Source organism: Brachyistius frenatus, unplaced genomic scaffold (genome assembly GCF_029030835.1).
Source record: "Brachyistius frenatus isolate BFR_SWC_R1_liver_20210118 unplaced genomic scaffold, ASM2903083v1 Contig_1, whole genome shotgun sequence".
NCBI classification, from domain to species: Eukaryota; Metazoa; Chordata; class Actinopteri; family Embiotocidae; genus Brachyistius; species Brachyistius frenatus.
Window position 1 is genome coordinate 10,919,089 of NW_027210600.1, and position 18,908 is coordinate 10,937,996.

The 18,908-nt window shown below is 41.8% G+C and overlaps 1 protein-coding gene across 1 annotated transcript; it reads left to right on the plus strand.

The window, feature by feature from the left end:
* The first annotated feature begins 1,200 nt into the window (after positions 1-1,200).
* tlcd2 (TLC domain containing 2) lies at positions 1,201-18,765 on the plus strand. Its single transcript, XM_069689771.1, has 4 exons — positions 1,201-1,584; positions 1,946-2,028; positions 4,606-4,688; positions 17,350-18,765. The coding sequence occupies exons 1-4, from the start codon at positions 1,406-1,408 to the stop codon at positions 17,734-17,736; spliced, it is 732 nt and encodes a 243-aa protein (XP_069545872.1). The 5' UTR covers positions 1,201-1,405; the 3' UTR covers positions 17,737-18,765.
* Positions 18,766-18,908: the final 143 nt, after the last annotated feature.

Sequence of the window (18,908 nt, forward strand, 5' to 3'; positions counted from 1 at the left end):
AAACAAGAATTAATCGTAATTCCTTTGTTGCTTTGGTAATTAACGGCTCTCTCTAAAAGAGACAAACAGAAATAGACTATAAAAAAATTCTGTCCAAAAAAACTCAGTCTTTTCTCACAAGGATGTCAGCTGATATATTTTCTTCACATCACTCTGGATAGTAATTACAAAAGTGTAATCATCAGTAGGCTGGCATTAATTTACCCTTCATCAGCCTCAGACAGGTACCTCCTTGCTGGAGAAATCTGTGGGTGACAAAGGGTAAACTCAACATAAATTTGCTTTGGGTGTTTTAAGAAATAGGCTTTTCAAAGAGGAACATAGAACAACTAACATGGTTTTATAATGTAGTGTATTTAGAAGGGCTGGATATCTCAGATTGTTTAATAGGCTACTAATGCCCAAACAGTACCTGCCCATCAGTAAAAATACCAAAATATGACATAATTTTAAGAAATATAAAACATTTTACAAAAGAGATCAAAGTTTTCATGTCAAAATAGAAGCAGCTGTATCTTTCCCTAATTGCAGTCCAAATCTGGCAAAATTTCCATTTTAAGACGTATCTGATCAAAGAAAGATAATAAAAGAAGCTGAAAATAACAATTATTTTCTCAATGAATTGATTAGATGTTTGATCATTAAAATGTCAGAAAATTGTGAAAACTGTTGACAAGTGTTTTCCAAAGTCCAATGTCCAACGTGCAGCCTAAAATGTCTCGTTTGATCCCGAACAACAGTCCACAACCAAAAGATATTTTGGTATCAAACAGAAAATATTCACATTTGAGAAACTATAATCAGAGAATTTTAATATCTTTCCGTGAAAAACAATGACTCAAAACCAATAATAGGTTATCATTGATAAATTATGTCTCAAACCTGAGCTTTCCGGCAGCACTTGAACGCAGCACAACATATGTAACGTGCTTTTAGCCACGCCCCTTTATAGTAGGCGGGGAGACGCTGTTGTTTGGTTTCTATTGATGTCAAAAAGTTACACAAGCAAGGGATGGGGTTTTACAATAGGGCGGTTTCACAACTGTAAACAAGGCTTCACGCCTACACTCATCATTCACATTTACCGGTTCCACCGGAGACCACAGAGCTTTTCTTGAATTATTAGAGACAGAAACATCTCTTATTATTCAGTCAACGTCAGTGGGAAACCCTTTGACAGATGTGTCCACGCCTTAACCGCGAAGGAGACACACGTGTTTTCTGCCTTTGAGAAGCCTCTCCTCTTCTCTTGACGGGTGATCAGAAATGATTGGGGACACACTGCCGGTGTGTTAACGCGAGCGTGTCGGTTTTTGTCGTTAACGAGTAGCCCCCTGTCTGTCTGTCTGTCTGTCTGTGGGTCACAATCGTGGACATCTTCGCCTCCTGGACAAACGTTTCAGCAATGGAGTTGAGTTCGGTGATTTTAACCACAGGCGGCTCGGTCGGGTTTTTCCGACTGGTCAACGCGGGGGTCGGTAAACTGCCCGTACCCGAGTCCGCCTGCAGGAACGCGTGGAAATGGAGGAACATCTCTACATCGGGCGTTCACAGTTTTATCACTGCGATATGGGGGGTGCTTTGGTAAGTTCAGCCCAACAAGATTTATTTATTTATCTTTTAGTTCAATTGGAATCCGATGGGAAATAATTTGTTTGGACATGTTTAGCTTGCAAACATGAATGTGGATCTTTCGGCGCGATTTCATTTTAACATCTTTTAAATATATTTCAACGTAATTTTATGATCGTTTAATTTATTTATTGTTGAGCAAACTTTATTTTCTGCCACACTGTTGATTCGTATTGTAAATAGATTAATGCGTGACTGGCACTGAAAGTTGACTGGATTAAATGTGAATATTGCTCTCAAATAAAGTTCCTCCGACTGTGTTTTCATTTGAAACAATTTATCTAAAGTTTTTTTTTTTTTTTTATCTTTCCAGCTTTTTCCTTCATCCACAAATGGCAGAAGATCTGATAAAAACTCACTCCGTGTTTTCTCACGCTTTGGTGTCGTTTTCAATCGGTGAGTAACCCTTTTCCAGTGCTCAGTACGCGTTTACAAAAGGCCTGGGCTGCAGGTGGTGCTGGTGGAAGGTGTTTTCAGACACGTTGGTGTTGCCATCCTCGGGACGGGGGGGAGGAGTGAGCGCGGGACGTTACCCATCCCATCTGGGCTCAATCTCCTACATGATACCAGGGCCGTTGGAGATCAGCGGGTTTATATAGTTCATGTAAAAGTTTTATTTTAACTACCTAATGCAAGTCAGAGCTTGACAGTGACTTGCATTAGTTTAATCAGTTGACCAAGAAAGCTTTTAAATTAATTTTATGTTAATAACTTGCACAGTGTGCTTTTACAAAGTTTGCATTGTTTGTAAGAATGAGGCAGACCTTTTTATGCACCAGTGCCACTCCTTACGCAATGAATCAGCCTTTGACTTGTTGATGTGCTGCATCATTTCTCAAGTTTTCTGGCTGTTTAGTGTAAAATTGACTGACGTTCTTGAAGAATATGAATATCCACAATGTAGGCGACACTGAATTTTCCTCTTAGTTTTTGTAAACCTCATTAGAGACCTGCATAATTAGATCTTGTCTGATGTCATTATGATTTTTCAGACCACGGTGCACATGCCACTGCCCTGAAATAACAACTCGCCTTGTTTTGACTTTTTCTCATTAATGCTCAAAGTATTCGAGAGCAACAAGTGGCACGTGGGCCCTCCTTCAATCCACAAATTTATTGGATCTGTGCCAGGCAACCAGCGCTCCCGGAGGATTCCTGGGATGTTTGACATTATTAGAGGAAGGCCGGGCGTGGAGGCTGGCGAAATGAGGAGCAGTGTTGTTATGTGGAGATCAATGAGGGGCATTATGATCAGCTCATGGCACCGGGCGTAACCCCGTACAGTCAAGTGACATCACCAAGTCAGCAACTACGCAAAAAAAGTCAGTTGATTTATGGAAATTGTCCACATGAGATACCGGTGGCAACAAAAAGGGGAGTCGTTGGCTCTAATGCGAGTGTTTCTCCCGAAGCCTCCCCACCAGAGAAGTTTTCCGAAGAGTTTTGTGCTCCAGATTTGTGGATTCATCCTGACTGTGTTACCAGGCTGCAAACCTCCCAATGACACGCCATTAATGATTCTCCACTTCTTGAATGAAGACCTATGGCTAATTTTGAGCTCTTTTCATCTTTCCTCAACACTAACATTTCTCTGTTGCTCTGAATGATCATTTATAAAGAGTAATTCTCTCTTCCCGTGGTGTTTCACCTGTTCAATAGAGTACCGAGTTGCGTCTAATACAAAAAACAAAACAAAAAAATACATGCTGATAGTAATGTTGCTGCATGGCTACATTTTGTTAATACAGTATAAAGTAAACACCCATGAAGGAATGCAAGTTAGTTTACCCAGACCTCTCACAAAACGCCCCAGTAGTGTGACGTTCACGGCCGGTATGAGGCTAAGCCAGGTGTCTTAATCAAGTTTTACTGGCTTTGCTGAGTCTTTCCAGCAGTGTTGTCGTAGTCATGTATCAGCCTGAAACCATGTTGTTTGACTAACTGGTTTAAGAAAGGAATTCCCCGTTCATGTGCATGCCATTGAATCTTAACGGTAGCAGATTTCTCTTTGGAGGATTTGTTTTTGGTTGTTTCCCTCCCCCCTTCCCCCTCTTAAGTTCAAGCTTTCGTTGGCTCCATTTGAAGTCACTGTAACTAATTCCTGTATTCTCTGTGTAGACATCAGTCTGGGCTTTACATTGGCGTCCGGCCCATGTTGCACAATAAGAAGAATTCATCTTTAAAAAAAACACAAAAAAAACAAGACTGATTATTTATTTTTTTTGGTTGTTGTTGTTGTTGTTTCTCTTTCTCTTTCTCAGCCATTCTTCCTTCTGAGTGTTTTTCAAACGGGTATGTCAGACAGTAGTGAAGGAATCCTTGTAAAAACAAAGGGGCGAGACAAGAGATGTCAGTAAACTGGTACTTTTATTCAATATGTCCCTTGTTCAATTCAATCAATTGGCTGTTTGTGGCAGAACTTGACCCGAACTCTTTGAAATCGTATGAACTATGGAAATCGAATAATGCAAATACCAGTTAAATGCTTGATTGTCATCTTTTAAAAAATTTCCCCTTGTGGGATTAATAAAGTAACTATCTATCTATCGATCTATCTATCTTTTAACGATTCTTTGTTCTGCGGCAGGTAGAATATTTGTGAATGGTGAAATGAACCCAAACATGTCGTCACATCGACAGAAGGATCCTGATCCTGATGTCTAATTTCCAACATAATGGGGTTTCACCAAAGCCCCGAGCTCCATTGTGCACCTCCATTCCCATCCTCAACGCCTTCATTAATTTTCCAGAGTTCTGAAAAGCTGTCGCCATGGTTACGGCTGGTGGCGGGACGGGGAGTGGGGGGTGGGGGATATGAATAGCCCCTCTCCAAGACGTATCTTGGTTGCCATCGCTGTCGTCATGGAAGCAGGCCCCCCCCTGACACGCTTAATCAAAAGAGGCTGTTGGTTGATTAATGAATTGCTCAACCGAAAGATGACATTAACCTCCGCCTGTTGTTTTTCCCAACAGGTTATTTCATCTATGACTTCTTTGACATGGCGCTCAACCAGAAGCTGGGCCAGTCCTGGGAGCTCCTCTTTCATCATGTCGTGGTAGGTCTTTCAAGCATCACGGCAGCGTGTAAAAACAAGCTTTTTATTAATGTTGGCCAAAATGCTTTTCACCTTTACTGTTAAAAACAGGAGTTCTGATCTTATCTATTCAAAAGCTTCTCACTCCTTGGATTTCAACATTCAGCAATTAATCAACAGACAAATCGAACACTAAAATCCCAACGCACCTGTCGGAAGCGTCGACATGTGTAAGACAAAGTACCTGCATTTCTTGTCTTTTCACAAAGACCAAGTGAAGAAACAACAAAGAGACAATTGTTCCAGTGTGGTAGCGTCACAGCCCTCCTCCCATTCTTTCAAATGCCTTCCACTCCTTCAGAATGCTGAACTCCTCCCGACTCCCTCACGCATCCTCTCACTATCCGCTGAATCACGCAACACTTTCTATCAGATCCCCATGAAAGCCAATCGTCTTGATGACATGGTGATCCCTCAGCAGGCGGGCATGTAGGGAGATATATTCCTGAGGGAAGAGCAGCTCAGATGAGTTAACCCTTACTGTTAACACCATGAAAACCTACAGGGGAACGACCTAAAGAGCCAATATAGAACTACATGGCAGCATGACCTACACCCAACACCATGCTGGCGTTGGGTGTTGCCAAGCTCTCGCTCTTGTTGTTGTAGTGTATTACTCACCTCACAAAAGCCGTTTTAAGTTTTTATTGGAATTATCTCAGCCAGGATCGGAGTAGATTTGTACAGCAGTCCTGATGATGTCTATATCTTTTGGTGTTGACACATTTTCGACCGAGAGTGTGTGGAAATATTTTTGTAGAAATCAGAAATCAGGTCACCCAGGATGTAACAGGTGCTATGTAAAAAAAATAAAAATAAAATAAAGCATATTGCAAGCTGATGCTCCACTTTCACATTTGTAAATGAAAAACATTCTTGGTAAAATACCTGTATCAACACACTTTAATCTCTGGGTTAATCTTTTCATCTCCCACTCCTGAATGATGTAGTAGGCAGGGACAGTAAGAGCTATGAAGACTGCGTTGGACAATTCTTTGACAGTTCCTCGCCGTGCGTGTTCATCGAGTTTTTGGACTTACTGCACTGCTGAGTGTCAACAGGGGAATTGTCGCGCAGCTCAAACACTTTAATAATGCATTAAAATCTCTCATCCTCCAGGACTTAATAGTGCTGCAGATATTTTGCTATGAACACCCCAAATGCTTTATGTCTGGATTTTGCCCTGTCTGAATCGGTATGGAAAGGCTGTTTAAATGCTGCAGGGGGGAAGAAGGTGCTCTTTTCTGCCCGACTCTCTCCTTCTTCCATTGTCACTTGACACTCTGGTGGGGGGGTGGGGGTCTCTTCTTAAACAGTTAACAGGCAACACATGTTGCACAGTGCTTGCACACCAGCTGCCGTTTCATCCGCAAGTCATGGGTAACGATAGACCAGCAACGCTGCCGTACAGCCGACCTGTTAATTGTGGTCATTTTTTCTTGTCAAAATAATTTGTAAACAAGGTAAAAGTTTTATGTTTTTTTTCTTGCCCCCCAGGTGAGAAATCAATGTTTCATGTGTTTGTTCACAGTCTAGTCTTGTATTAGTTGGAGGAAATGGCTCTAACACCGCCCGTTTGTTGGTGACAAAGGCTTGACAGAGTTTGAGAGAAGATAGAAGTGTCTGTTTTTGTTTTTTTCTGGGAGTCTTGTCTTTTTCCTCCTTCACCTCCTGGAAGTCCCGTGAATGGGCTTTGGGCACGCCAGCTGGCTTCAGACTGTCATTAGCGTGTGGGAAGGACGGAGACTTCTCTCATTCACAAGGCTCTCTGTGCTTCTCAGCAAGCTAACTCGATTTCTCTTTATTCCCTTTTGTACCATCATAAAGACTGTCATTCATTCTTTTCTACAATGTTCGCTACTTAATTTTAATGTAAGGCCATCCTCCCTCAGCTCCCTGGCAATCTTGGTCTCTTTGGATTTTTTTTCATGCCATAGTTATAAATTAGATCGTTGTGTAATACAGGCTCATAAAGCAACACAACCAGGTCAGTTATTGATTTGCAAACACTGGTCATCTGAAGTCCCAGGAGGTTTCCCAGTGGGCTAGCTCTGAAGCAGGTAGGACCAGCTGGGCTTACGATCAAGAGCAGAAGGTTGCCCTCTAGTTAATCTTCTCCTAATATTGGGAGCTGACAGATTCATATTTCTCCATTCCCTTTTCCTACAATGATAATGGCTAAACAACGGCACATCCAGACTAAAAATGTAATGTTGGTGACGTGGTAGAGGAGACGAGCTAATTTTGAGGCGGATAGAAACGACATGATTTGGTCCTGTGCTTCTTTATATTAATACATGGGAACCCAGCAAGCATCACAATACATATGTGCCATGCTACAGACAAATCTTATGTGACTGTACAAACAAGGTGGTTAAGATGACTGTAAATTCTGGATGCAAGGTGGTGTCTTCAATGAAACTCTGAACACCGTCTACAGTTGTCACACTTCTGTAAATGTTGGTAATGTACAACCGAGCAGTGTAATGCCAGAGACCTATTTAAGGTTGTGTTGTAGATTGTATTATAACCACCATTTTATATCGTCACTTTTCTTCTCCAGTGTCTGTTTTTGACCTCTACCACGTCTTTTAAGGTTGTCAGCTTTAATCCACATAATTCCTGGTTCTCATGTCTTCACTTCTGTGATCCACTGTGAGGGTTTCATCTGCATGGTATATGCCATTTTTTTCTTCTTCTTCTAATGCCTGTCGCCATGCAGGAGAAATAATAAAGACAAACACTCCATGGAAAGTTTTATTTTTCTATTTTTTTCCCCTTATTGAGTGAGGTTGAGAATACAGCTTTATTATTTCTGTCTGAGAAGAATGTGGGTCCTGCCACAGACAACACGCCTGATCCCATCTGTTGTAACCTTGTGCTTCCTTCGGCAAACAGGAAAGCCCAATAATTTTGCTAGAAATAGGTTGGCTTCTTTCAAGGGCCTTGTGTAGGGTTTTTCCTCTTTTCTTTTTTTTAAGTGAGGTTGTATGAGGTGTTTTTCCATGCCAACCCCCATCTACTGCAGTAGATAGAGGTTTGTTTTCATACAGGCACAGAGGAGAAGCTAAAGTATGTACTGCTGTGGACAGGATCAGCAACAAAATTGAATTTAGCTACCTTAAAAAAAGAAAAAGGCCACATCAAATAATTGGCTTAAGTGTACGCTGCATTTACAATATTTTCACCACTTTAATTTGCCGTCAGACAGCATTTTCAGCATTTAGAAAGCGGTTCTATCCATCTACAATATGCTGTCTTGAAAGCAACCAGACCCGTTTGATAAACAGAAATTTGAGTTCGCAGCACCCAGGAGTTGATTGGTTTGTGTTATTGCGTAACTTTGGTGGTGTGAATGAATTAGTTGCGTTTAACACCAAAGGCAACTGAAGTTAAACTAATTGTATAGTACTGTAAAACCAAGGTTTCAAAAACAATTCTTCCCCATGTTGAGTCCTCCGTTTCAGCCTCATTCGCCAATAACTCCTGGAAACAGTGAGCTTGTAACTAAAAATGTGAGCCAGAGGAGAAGAATGCCACACAGAAGCAGAAGGGCAGCTTATTTTTATTTTATTTTTCCACGAAGGATAAAAGCATGCGAGTAACAGTAGCCATGTCTAATGTTGTTCATTTGAGATTTTTATTGCTGATACAAAGTGGAAACCCCAAGAGCCAGTTTGGCCCTTCTTCTCTTTTTGCCTTCTCGCAAAGTTAGAGGTTTTGCAGCATGCTTTCTGTTTTTTGTTGTTGTTGTTATTTTTTCCATAAATGTCTCTCCCCTCTCTCATTAAGCAGAACTTGATTATCTTTGCAGGGAGGGGCCACAGCGAACACGCCTCTAAAGCAGATCAGGACATAAAAGGTTGATTTACTATTTGATGATCGGTGCCGTTTCCAATGTAAAGCGTTATACTTTTTGGGCTCTTAGATTTTGACGGACATTAGTGATATGAAATACTAACAAATAAATGCACAAATATATAATGATAGTGGTTTTTTTTTTAACACCCTGGGGAAGTAATTAACTTAACAACTGTCCTCTGCCATTTCCAACATTGCAACAATCATCCCAAGTGGCCGGTCACAAAAAATATGCAACTATTAATTATCAGTCACATTTCCTTAGGTTTGGATTATGTAAAGTAAATGCCACAATAGATCATGGACTAATGTGCCAAGTTTAAGTCTTTCAAGCCCTTTACCTTGAGCTTGTTGAAACAGTGCAGCGGCGGTTGAGCTCCACCCTGAGTGACGCACACAGGTTGGAGACCTCCGGTGTACAGTATGTTGACAAGGAACACGTTTAAGGCGTCCAGTTGATTGTCGGATTTCTAGTTATCACCGAGTCAACAACACATGTCTGTGTGTTTGTATCCATGTGACCTAGAAATCCTCTCTGCTGAATTTTCAAATTCAATCTCGCTCCCACTTTGGTCTTAGTGGCTCCTCTTGTACCAACCTCAGCTATGAGTGGAACTTGTCTCAAGTTACTAGGAACTAAAATGGGTATTTGTGGGTGGAGTGTGACACAGTGTCATGAGGCCAACAGGGAATGTTACCTTTTGGATATATGAACATACCGTACTTGGTTGTCACTGGCGTCACAGCACTGGAATGACATGACTACAGATCCTCTCCATCTTTTCTCCTTTTAGAACCTGATTAACCAGTACGCATGTTGCGTCATTTAGTCAAACAAACGGTTTGCTGAGCTGAGCTAGATTGTGCAATACCAAGACACCAGGCCACATTGAGGATAATGATGACAGCGAGAGAGAATGGACCATGTACATGAGTTTTTGTCTGTTTGTGTGTCTTTTTTTTTTTTTTTTTGGTGCGAAACCCCGATGGTTCCCCCTCCTTCTCCGTGTATCCACAGTAGAATTGACATCTGGTCTCCACATGAACCTCAGGCTCCCCCCCACACACGCACACGCACACACACACACACACAACCACAACCTCTAACTTCCTGAGAGGGCTTCTGCAAGTGTGTGCTCTCCCTCAAAATATTTCTGTGCTGCAGCGCTGCTCCATATTTCACACAAAATGCCCCCCCCCCCATATCCTTGTATGACTTCCAAACATCTCCCCCTTCCCCACTCCTCCACCTACTCTCTGCAGCTTGCGCCGCCCCCTCACATGGCAGCAACCCAGAGAGCCTCTGTGCATTTGTGGAATTGTATCTTATTTTTTTGTGGCTTAGTTTTCCCTCCCCATGGTATGTCTAGTACTGAGGAATGTCCTTGCCCACTGTGTTTGTATCAGTTCACACTCCTATAATGCAAAGGCAACAAACAGAAATATCCACAAATGGAAACTTCTTGTTTCTATCAACCACAGAGAAGTTGCTAAGCGGCAGGTAATGGCTCAGCAACAAAGTATAGGTTGAGGTTAAGACTTGTTACATGTGTAACACGCCAGTGCAAATCAAGCTGTGTGAACAAGCCTGCTATAACGTGTCTTCGGTCTATAGTTGTCAGAAAAGAGCAGTTGTGCTACAGTCGTATACACACGCTTTCCAAAGAGTTTCAAAAGGCAAAAGTGTCCATTGAGAAAAAAAAGAAAAAAAGAAAAAGAGATGACATTTGTTCCGGTTTGCATAACAACCAGGAATGATGCTTGTGAAAGCAGTCAGCGGGTTTTGAAATCTGAGGAATATATCAGACAGCATGCTATTAGTCAATCATGAAAAGCACGGTGTGGCAAAGTAGCAACTCTGCATTAGTTCTTCAGGAGTGCCACACCTAGTGATCCAGAACACAAACATTTAAAAGGTAGAGAACGAACTTGGCTGAGATCCAGCTGCTGTGGGACGACCACAGTACTGGTATATGGTTCCAAAAGCCGTGTGGGAGGGTGAACAAACATGCGAGATTAGAGCGTAGGAACAATCTTACATTGAATATTTGTGTTAAGTGGAGTTAACCACTTCTGTGTCTTGGTTTCACAGCAAACCTGATATCTCCAGTGATTGTCAGTTTTAGTTTTTCCTGGTTGTGTTGATGCCAAGCATTAAAGACCTGTTTATTACACAAATATTGTATTTCATATACGGTAATTGCTTTGAGGAAAAATTTGACTTTTTTGGAAATAGGTTTTTACGTATCTGTTCATTCCAGTGAAAAATCTGTTCAAAAATGGATATGTGGTTGTGTTGGATGAGGCTGCCTTTCCAGTATTTGTGCCAAGATAAACCAAGGGGCTGCTGTCTATGTATTTACTGTAGAGACATGAGAGCGGTGTCAGTCTTCACATCTACAGGCCTTTAACACGGCGGAGGCATGACAGAAAAAAAATGACACAGCCCTAAAGTAGACCACAAAACCGACTCACTACCCTGCCGGGCTAGTTCTTTGGCGACATTAATGCGCATGTTGTCCTTGAAATGGTTGTCTATGTAACTTCTGATGTATAACATCGGGCGGCTGGAGACACGATCAACATTGTCATTAGGAGTTGTGATGTGACGTCTCCTTTTAAAAGGATAAATGTGGGAAGTGAATGTCTGTTGCATCAATAGTGTATGTAATGCATTTGATGGGAAAGAAATGTTGGTGTTTGAGAGCTGAAGGCATCAACAAATGTCAAGCAAACTAAAACCTGCAGATGTTGAACTTTAGGGAAAGAGAGAGACGGAGAGCAAGGTTGGCATGTCTGGTTGAGGATAACGGGTCGGCTGCTACAGCATCGGGCTAACGACCCGCAATTTTAAAAGACAGCAGAAAAACTTTTCAAACAATCTCTACCTCTACACGTAAATGAGAAAACTAGAAATGGCTTCTGCTCCGTTGCATATTGTGCTTCATGAGTGCAGTATATGTCATAGCACATAGAAGAGCTGCTCCACTTTAACACACCGATTGGTTGATGCCTTTGCTCGCGTGCGAAAACTCAGAAATCCTCCCTCTAAAAAGAAAAACCTGCTTTTCCGCCACCTAATATTCTTGTTCTGCACTAAAACACTTGGGACATGAACAAAAAATATATACTAACAAGTAAATTAATCTTGGGGGGGGGGGGAAACTCCCCCGCAGAGTAAAGACCGTAACTCTCAGTAAAAAAAAAAAAAATCTTATTTGCCAAAATGCTGAACTGTTCTTTTAAGAATGTGCATTTGCTGCTCCATTTGGAAGTACAATGGTGGTGCACCACTGGATGGTAATTAGTGCTGTTTCTCAATTCTTTAGGGGGATGTTTATCTCTTCTGCCTTTTGTCAAACTTTGAAGTATCAAATCATAATGCAGAGAGAAAGTGTTTCAACTGGGAACGTCTGGGAATATCATCACATGTAAAGAGCTTTCAGGTGGTTCCCGGTCAGTCCTAATGAGTGCAAAGATGTACTGGAAAAGGCATCGCTAGTTTTTAATGTGTCTTTGGCCACTCTTTTCAGAGGTAAAGCCTGAGACATACAGCACTGTGGAGGCAATGCAAACCACTGCTCCTCCCTTCAAACCCAGTGACTGAATACCTTAAGTGAGCAACATTCACCAAACAGTCAGTTCCACGTGAAAATGAGGAAACGTACGCCGTTCCCTTAAGTCTGTACTTGAAATGGAGCGTGCGCACACTTGCAAATGAAAAGCCACACGATGATAATTGATTGCATTTCCGCAGAATAATTATGTCTGTGCGCATCTGTTGAATTCGTGACCAGATGTGTGTGATTGGGAGGCGCTGAAAGTGGAATGCTGTCAGCTGACGGAGTTCATGCAGGTCGCATGATAGTAGTTATGACCTCTAGACAAGCCTGTGTGTTTTGTCAAACTTTGGACTTCTTGTGCATGCGGGTTCATTATTGTCTCGTGTTTCCTAGCTGCACGTTCTCCTGAAGGACTTTGATTCTTTGTATAACCCTCCCGCCTTTCTCATCAGCCCGCCATCGGTCTGCCCATTGCCAGATGGCCGGCATCTCTCTACGGAGCTGCGTCGTGGTTTCCTCTCCACGTTTTACTGCCCCCTTGGGCTGTGTAAAGCAAGCAACGCCTGTCCAGTAGTGGATGTTTAGGAACAGCAGCAGTGTGGAGAGCTTATATCTTAGAAGGACGGGAAATAACGCATATGTGTTTATCAGTGCAGACCTTTTGAAGCAGTAAATGATTAATAAGATGACATTCATTCATCATGATTATTATATGCAAACTCCCAAAAAACGGTATCGCTGATTGCGTAGGTCATGTTTATTGAATGGTGCATATGCAAAGCGGTTTTACTTGTTTTGATTTCTGCGTTTTGCATCAACATCGATGCTTTTTTTTGGGAGGGGGGGTGGGTTTTTTTTTTTCAAAATTTAATTTAAAAAAAAAAAACATGGACTTCTGGCTGTTATTTCACCATTTGCTTTGCAACAATGTTTGAAAAAAAAAAAGACCTTTTATCAGCTTTTTCTGGCCTTGGGTCTCCTGTCAGTCTCCTGAGTACTGATTACTGTTGTGCTGTTTAACTAATCAATACCTGTAATCTTAACACAAACTTTCTTATCATGTGAATGTAAGGTTGACCTCTGGCAAGTGTTGTTGTTTCCTTTGAAGTCAAAGCAAAGACTTTTTTCTCTCTCTCTCTCTCTCTCTCTCCACAACAGAGCTCCTTTTTGCTTTTGATTTCGGCATCTCCATACTTCTAACTGTTCTCTCCTGCCATCTTAACACCCAGTGTTTCCCCCTGAAAGAGGGACGGGGTGATGGTCCCTCACCGGGGTCTACAGTACATCTAATTGAGCCCACAGGGAGAACATGCAGAGAACAAACACTCGCACTGCTTTGTTTTTCAGCCCTTTGTCTCAAATTTATACAGCTGGCTATAATGTAAGGTGTACTGATGCCAAGCTGTATGAGACAGATGTTCAATTCTAATTAAAAGTTGAGATTTCAAGTTCGTTTTGGAGTTTGGAAAAATATTTTTTCACAAGTTCCGGTAGCTGTTCTGAAGACTTTTTTCATATTGCATAATCGTCCTCAAATTTGGGAGCTTCAAATTTCCAACTTCAGACCCACGCCCACACAATAACACTCGCTCTTTAACTAATGCTCGCCTCAATTTAATAAATTTAACAATTTAATTTGGTATTGTAATCTTTTTAGATCACATTAAAGCAGCACCACTTAATTTTTTTTATTGTTATTGTTCCATTGTGGTTGAAATGCTGGAAATAATGACAGGGGTCATTTACAGTATGTCGGTTTCTGGCCGACTACTGAGGGTCCAGTTGGACAGTGCTGGCTCTGCTGCTGTAAGTGAAAGCCAAGCTTCAGCCGAGCTTATTGTGACAAATCCAGGTAATGCTGAATCAATCCCTTCATGATAGATCCAGGGGCTGCTGGGGGGATTACCGGAAGTCCCCCTCAGTGCTGTGTGCTGACAGCAGGGCTGGAAGTGGGAGTTGGCCCCCATCTTTCATGGATGATTAAGAGATGCTCACAGAGAGCCACCAGGATCAGTGCTGGCGAGCTGCCTGGTATCTGGTTTGCTGGTCATGCGGGGACATTATCACCCGATGATAACCTATTATGGTCCGATCAGTTTTCAGGTCCAAGCTTTTTATGTTTCACTTGTTCATTTACAGATAGGAGCCTTGAAAAGAAAATGTATTACTGTGGGGAAGAGGTTTGTCGCCCTGTGAGCTGCTCTACTATTGGCGCTTATACCAAGATAACGTAACGGACAAATGTCATTGGCTGATAGAACGCACCAATAAAACGAGACGCCCGTGTGAACTTCTGGAAGGATCTCATTGGCCAAAGGATGTCGGGTTTTTATTTGCTTCTATCTCCTTTGCAACTTAATGAAGTAACAGAGAGCCTTTGTGACTGAATTCCTCTCCATCATCTTATCGTAGATGTTTTTACCTCCGGTCCTGTGTTTTGTTGTATATCTGCGCAGATTATCTTAAACTGTAGATGAGCTAGGCTAAAGACCACTGGTTAATATGGTTGAAGCTGTGGCCTGGCCTTCGGGTGAGTGTGTGTGTGTGTGTGTGTGTGTGTGTGTGTGTGTGTGTGTGTGTGTGTGTGTGTGTGTGTGTGTGTGTGTGTAAGCGGGTCCTTACACAGGTTAATCAGAGTGCATGGTCTTGTTTTTGAATGTTCAGGATAACAGGATAAGGATCCTCAGAGCTCCTGGTGTCTTGGCTTCAAACCACCATGGATGTGTGTTTTCATAACCTGAAAACACATCCCTTGGTATGTTGTTTTTTTCTGTGGGTATCCTGACTATAAACTGAAATGACAGGACGCCAGATTGTATAGGTTCACGTTTCATAGCTTGTTTCATCTGTCTGCTCTCTGTTGAGGACAAACTTAAAAAAAAAAAAATAACAATAACAATAATAATTGAATTTTGATTCTCCTCTTGTTTAGAAAGATGGATTCACTGCGAGATAGTTTTTTTTTTTAGTTTTTTTTTTTAGCTTGTGTGCACAGAACTGCATATATCTATCTATCTATCTATCAATGATTGTTTGTTCAATTTACTGGCACCTGCTTTTGCCAGTGAGTTGGTAAATGTTTCCTGGATCCTGTCAGTTAAAATGATTTAAAATCCATCCATCCATCATCCATACCTGCCCTTTGTTGTTTTGGAGTTGTATTTTGCTGTCTGCTATCACATCGGTCACAACGTGCGACCTGAGAACAAAGCAGTGTCCTTCAGCATGACAGCGTTTTTGTTTTTGTCACAAATAAAGGATTCTCCATCTCGTTTTATTTCAGTCAAAAATTATTTTGTCAAGTACAGGTGCAGATTACTTGTGATTTTAAGATATTAGGTTTTTTAGGTTTTTTTTTCTAATTCATGTTTTATTCTTAAAAGTGGGCAGAAATTTTCGGTTGCCATAGAAAGAAATTCAAATGTGCAAGCCCTGCAAACAATTTGTATTTTTTTGTTAGCAAAAAAAGATCAATTAGGGAACATTTTATTGTTAAGCCCCACTCTAGAGCTAAAGCCACTAGGAACAAATAATTATAGTTGCTTTGCTTACCAATGTTGACAAAACCCTAAATTCCAGTTTGATTATTATTATTTGATGGTTGCTGCCAGCCTCAAGGATAACAGGGTGTCATTATGACACCTTGTTTATCCAGGAGTTTTCCGAGTCAGCGTCTGCATCACCTCCATTGAGACACTTGTCCTGCCACGGTGAAATGTCACAGACGAGTGACTGACATCGTGTGTGTGTCTTATTTTTGTACTGAACAAAAACCCGTCTTGTTGACGAAGCCGTTTCCCTTCTACTTTTCTGACTTTGATGTCAGTAGGCTGTTTGTGTTGCTTTCACTGTCATTGTTTGTCATTGCCGTTGTTATGAGCTGGTAACTGGTGAAGCGTTTGTATTGTACTATGAATATTGTGTGTGTCAGTCAGTCGGGCACAATTTAAAAAAAAAAAAAAAAAAAAAACACTTTTCATTGTTCAATTCATAGTGATGGGTTATTTTATAGCAACAGGCCTTAGGTTGCTGATGTCTGTCCAACACTTTGGCAACTTCTTGCCAGATTTCTAATAGATTTAATGATGATTTCTGCTCCAAGGGTTCAATATTCTAGTGACTTTCAGTACCACTTAAGGTCAAAGTTTCCCCTTTTAATTGACTGCTGTTCATGCGAGTTATCTTTTAAAATGAATGATCCATCTTATTGGCTGTGAACTAGGACACTGTGTTGTCTTGATGCCATCGTAAACTATTCTGATGACATTTTAATGTGAGGTAGTTTGTAACCTTACAACCTATCACGAGTTAAACTTGGAGGTAATTTGAAGCGTGTCCAGTGAAGAAAACCTTTTTGAACTTAACCTCTTCGTCAGTAACATGCATCTGCTATAATGTGACGTTGGCAGTTAGGGATAGTGTTGACTGCCACACCCGACTTTCCTCACATGCCTTGTTGTCTAACGTACAACAACTAGTTGTATGACCTTTTTTTCCACATTAGAGGGGACATCATGGGACGTCACAAGGAACACACTTGCACAAACACAAGAGGCATTTCCAAATGAGCCATGACTGATTGTTCAGGACATTTTCTCACACCACACTGTATCCCATGACTCGTAACAACTACCCAGTGACCAACCAATTGGCTACTTTTTAGTGCTCTTCTTTCACCGTCTCGTCTTCACTGCCAACATCCACTCTTAATGCACTAACATGGAAGTTTAGTTGTTACAAAGTCTGAAAATACAATCTACAAGTGTGAGTGTGTGCTGAGTGTGAATGAAGCTGGTGAATGAGTGTTGGTGTGAGCCTGGTGCCTTGTTCCTGTGGAGAGTTGGCTGAACAGGAGACAGGATTTGAGGAGTTGATGGTTTTTACCATTTTCAGACTGGTTTTAAAAGGAGTTGCTGCCACCTTGTGGAGTGTATGTGTTAGTTAAATCACAGGCTTTCATAAGCACTGCTCAGCAGAAATGAGCTGTGGGAGTGGCGGCTTTCCACATCAGCACTGAAATCAATCATAGGGGCCATGTGTATATCTTCAAGTTAAAGGTAGAACTTCCTTGATACATTAGTTTGGGACGGCTGTGGCTCGGATGATAACCCTTCATCCAGCACATTTATAATGAATTGAAGTCTTTTCTTGTTGAATGCTCTGCCACAACCAATTGTGACGCTCCTCTTCCTCTGCAGGTGATCGCCTGTTTTGGCTTCTCCGTGGTCTCGTGCCACTACGTGGGCTTTGCCGTGGTGGCCCTGCTGGTGGAGATAAACTCTGTGTTCCTGCACCTCAGGCAGATCCTGCGCATGGCCAACCTTGCCGCCGGCACACTGTACCGGGTCAACAGCATGATCAACCTGGGCACATACGTGGTGTTCCGCATCAACACGCTGGCCTGGATGACCCGCTGGCTGGTGATCAACAGGGACAACGTGCCCCTCCTGGCCTACACGCTGGGTAGCGTGGGTATGGCCATCATGACGGCCATGAATATTGTCCTCTTCTGTCGGCTGCTCAGGAGCGACTTTTTAAAGAGCAGCACCCGGGAGACCAAGAAAGAGAAGGATAAAGAAATGTAGAGAGGAGGGGGGTAAGAAGCACGAGGAGGATTATATTCAACAACACACTTGTTACCGTCTACTGACACCCTGCCACTGAGGTTCGGTACCGTTTTGCCTGTTTTTAATACATTCATAGCTGGGAGACTGAGGGATCTTTCTATCGCTCACACTGTACAGGTACATGCATCCAAGTGTCATCCAATGGCCTCGCTTCAAACACCGACCACACGCCTATGATGCTGAAAGCTACATTTATCTGTCACTTGTAGTTCTGACAGGTTTGGGTTCTGTGCTTGTGTGCCAGCGCCATCTTCATGCGAACAATTCGAGGCCTTGTGAAATTACACCAAACGCCTTATTGTCCCACAGGGTGTAAAATGTAGGTTGTGACAAGTGGAGACATACTAACAAAACCCTCCCACACTCATATACACAGCCGCTGGAACCAGGAACAAATACACAGTAGCTTAAGTTACATTTTAACAACAGCTTTTTATTCATATGAAGATACGTCTATAGTAGGTTATTTACACATTATGCTGTTGATGGTTAATTTACCACAGTAAAAACATCAGTGGCATCTGAATCCTCGTTGTTTAACACTCGCAGAGGTGAATGTCTTTTCCACCAAATCTCTATAACTAAAAACCGCCTGCTACCTCAGAACTTCAAACAGTTCTTTGCTTTTTTTTCTAACACAAGCTTTGCTGTCAGTGTTTGGCAGAGTGTTTGTTATTCGCAAAGAAAATCATGAATTACCAGAAAATATGTCTCTATATATTTGTCTATACGGCAAATGCTAATCCTTGCTTAAGGAGGGGAATAAGATAATAATGTGATGAATTGATATAAAATACCTTTTCAGTGGCGGTTAAATGAAGCAGAAAAGATTTTTCTTTGATGACCCGATCCAGAGTGGCGTGATGTTTGCCAGCTCAATAGATACGATAATTTGCCACAAGTTGTTTTAAACATTTAGGAAATAAGAACATCAATCATGAATCGGTCATACGAGGCTTCAAGTTCATTGTAATTGTACAATATAACCCTAATACTTAGCAGCTTGTTCCCATCAGATATGGCAACAGCACTGTCCACCAACCACGCCTTTGTGTCCGTAGATCTTAGCAGAATAAAACATGGAGTAGCGCCTGGCTCAGTTGACTCATGGATCAATTACAATGGCAAAA